This window comes from Trypanosoma conorhini, assembly GCF_003719485.1.
Source record: "Trypanosoma conorhini strain 025E chromosome Unknown Tco_14.4_contig_01289, whole genome shotgun sequence".
Classification (NCBI taxonomy): domain Eukaryota; phylum Euglenozoa; class Kinetoplastea; order Trypanosomatida; family Trypanosomatidae; genus Trypanosoma; species Trypanosoma conorhini.
In genome coordinates this window covers 1-2903 of record NW_021705395.1, presented here as the reverse complement: position 1 = coordinate 2903, position 2903 = coordinate 1, and the positions used below count along the sequence as shown (strand labels likewise).

Genomic DNA, 2903 nt, shown 5'->3' with positions numbered 1-2903 from the left:
AATAATAGAAAAATGGATATGCGGTGCAACATCTCGTTTTGCCGATTGAAGAAGCGTTTTCTTTTGATTGGTGTTTTTTTTTTTTTGCCTCTCCCTTTTTTTTTTTCGGAGGAATTTGTCCTGGAAGTGCGGTCGTGGCAGTGTGAGCGGAGGATGACGGCCTTGGTCCTGGAGCGCTTTCGTGAGTGACGGCTTGTATCAGCTACAATTTAAGGGATTGCATGTTTGGTGTTGTTTTGTTTTTCATGTTTTTTTTTCCCCTACTTTTCTCTATGCAGCGCTGCCTGCAGGTGCGCGTGAAGCAAGTGAGCCCATTCAAACTTGTGTTTCTTGTTGTTTAACGGATTTCACTGTTGGTGTTGGGTTTATTTGTCTTTTTTTTCGGTGTGTGGTGGGTAGTTGCTTGCTTTTGCTCTTGAGCGCTGTGAGCATATTCCTTCTTTTTCTTGTTTTTTTTGTCTTTGGGTTCGTGCGTGATATATATATATATAATCCTTGTTGTTTGGCCTCCCTCTGGCTGTGGTAGGCGTGCGTGATAGCGGCTCTTGTTAGTGTTCGCACCTACTTGTTTTTTTTTTCATCCTCTTTTGACCTCTCCGTGTGTGTGAGAGAGAGGAGCAGAATCCATGAAGGTTTCATCGCTACACTCCTGCCCCTCAAAGATCTGGAGCCGCGATGGTGTGCCGGCTGTCGCCCAGTTTTGCAGTCTGCTGCTGAGTGGGTTGGCGGGGTGGGCGGGGCACAGCTCCATTGAACATTCTGCAAAGTCGCTCTCGAGGCTGCTGGCGGAGTACCAATGCGTCACGCGAGTGTGCGACTGGCTTGTGGTCTTGGCAGAGCTGTCGCCTCCTGGCATTCGCCGAACTATGCGGACGTCGCCAGTTGTTTTTACTGGTATTGCAAGAATTTTAACGACGGTTTGCTTGGGGCTGTTTTTGGCAAGTGAGGAGGTGCAGCTTTTGGCTGCTGGTGGCGTATTGAATAAGTTTTTGCGGCCGTATGCTGCCCGTTTGGTCCCAATATTTTTTTTCTACTACAACTTGTTTAAGGCGGTAACAAGTGCCGCACTCCTGCAGGCGATGCAGCGTATTTCGTTTGAGGCGACAGACACTCGAAGTGTGAGCCGAAAGCGGCAGTACAAGGAGGTGTTTCTTTCCTTTCTCGAGGGCGTTGGGTTTATGGTGTACGCTATGACACTCCTGCCGAGCAATGCGCCGCGGCTTAGGGAGGCGCTTCACGAGGGCTCCTGGATGGATCGCATGTACTCCGTGCTTTCATCGCTGTGCCCACAGGCGCTTCAGGTGAGTCCGGCCACACAAGGGTTTATTGGACTTTTAGCAACAGTTCCTTTTCTCTTTTTGTCATGGTAATTTTGGCTCGTTTTTGCTCTTGGCTAAGGCCGGGGAAGAAGAAGTGTGTGTATATATATGTGTGCGCCGCCCAGTAGGTGCCGGCGCACACCAAAAGAAGCAAAAGGGGGTGCGTGTGCTGTGTATATAGTCCGGAAGCAACATACGAATGAAGAATGACGAAGACAGGGAGGGCCGAGCGTTTAGAGCAGCACTGAAAGCCTCCCCAAATAAGCAAGTTGCGGGAATTGGTGGGACAATAAAATAAGTTTTAAAAAAAGTAGCTTTGACTCTGTTGTTGTTGTGTCGTGGGGTTCTCTCCGAGCTACGTGACCGGGGGTCGAGATTGTTGTTGTTGTTTTTCTTGTTGAGTCTTCTTTTTTTTGCCCCTGGGACTGCCTTGTTTGTGGCGGCTTCCCTCCTCTTTTTTTCTTCCCCCATAGCATTGCCAAATCAAAAGAATTTTTATTTTATATTTTATTTTATTTTATTTTATTTATTTTTTGCTCTAAAAGGACAAATGGAGAAGTTTGATCACCAGGACAAGTCAACGTATTTGTCCGGCCGGAAGAAGGTGCCTCTCCGCCCCGTCATTTCACCCTCGCTCATGGTGGCGGACCAGACGCAGCTGCTGCTGGAATCACTGGAAGTGCTGTCTCCGGAGGGGGGTTCTGTTGACTGGCTGCACGTTGACATTATTGATGGCCATTTTGCTCTAAACATGTGCTTCAGTCCTTACACGGTGGCTGCGCTGCGTCGTCGCCTTCCTCACGTCTTTTTGGATGTTCATCTTATGGTGAGAGAGCCCGAAAAATGGGTACGCCCGTTTGCTGAGGCCGGGGCCTCACAGTTCACCTTCCAGATCGAGACCGCCAAGGACCCAATGGCACTGGCACGCAAAATTCGTGAGGCTGGTATGCAGGTAGGCGTTTCAATCAGTCCTCGCACTCCGATTGACGTACTTATCCCCCTGATCGAGAGCGAGGCCATGGACATGGCGCTCGTGATGACGGTGGAGCCTGGATTTGCGGGACAAAAATTTATGCCGGGAACTCTTGCAAAGGTACGACAGCTGCGTGAACGGTACCCCTATCTAAACATTGAGGTGGACGGTGGTATCACACTTGATACCGTTGAAGCCGTTTCGTCGGCAGGGGCCAATTGTCTGGTTCCAGGAAGCGCTGTCTTCAAAGCCAAGGATCGGCAAGCGAGCGTTAAGAAGCTGCGCCAAGTCGTTAGCATTCACTTGCAATCTCGCTTGTAGGAAGTTAGGAACCTGCCCAACTATCCCGTGAAAGGTACTGCTGTTAAATGTGCGTGCGATCCTGATCGGGCGGGGCAAAACCGCGTTGAAGGCGGAATATGTTATTTTTTTTATTTGCCTTGTCTTTGATACAAGCGTACTGTACTAGTGCGGGAACAGACGGGGTCAACCAAAAATGATTGTGCGTTGTTTTTTTTTTTTGAACTTCCCTGTTTTTGTGCTGAACACTTGACATTTTTTGTTTTGTTTGTTTTAAAAGATGCCGCGCTGGAAAGCAGCGAGTGCGCAGT

General features: G+C 48.9%; 2 protein-coding genes across 2 annotated transcripts, besides 3 other annotated features; both read left to right on the top strand.

The window, feature by feature from the left end:
- Window positions 1-56: 56 nt before the first annotated feature.
- Window positions 57-106: a sequence feature (GA-rich).
- Window positions 107-626: 520 nt separating this feature from the next.
- On the top strand, window positions 627-1370 carry Tco025E_09792 (Gim5A protein; the record flags this gene model as incomplete). The annotated part of the gene is made up of 1 exon (XM_029376599.1): window positions 627-1370. One exon carries the CDS (start codon window positions 627-629, stop codon window positions 1368-1370), a length of 744 nt encoding a protein of 247 aa, XP_029223266.1.
- A 325-nt stretch (window positions 1371-1695) lies between these two features.
- Window positions 1696-1719: a microsatellite.
- A 93-nt stretch (window positions 1720-1812) lies between these two features.
- Window positions 1813-1852: a microsatellite.
- A 17-nt stretch (window positions 1853-1869) lies between these two features.
- Window positions 1870-2613, top strand: Tco025E_09791 (ribulose-phosphate 3-epimerase; the record flags this gene model as incomplete). Its single annotated transcript, XM_029376598.1, has 1 exon — window positions 1870-2613. One exon carries the CDS (start codon window positions 1870-1872, stop codon window positions 2611-2613), a length of 744 nt encoding a protein of 247 aa, XP_029223265.1.
- Window positions 2614-2903: the final 290 nt, after the last annotated feature.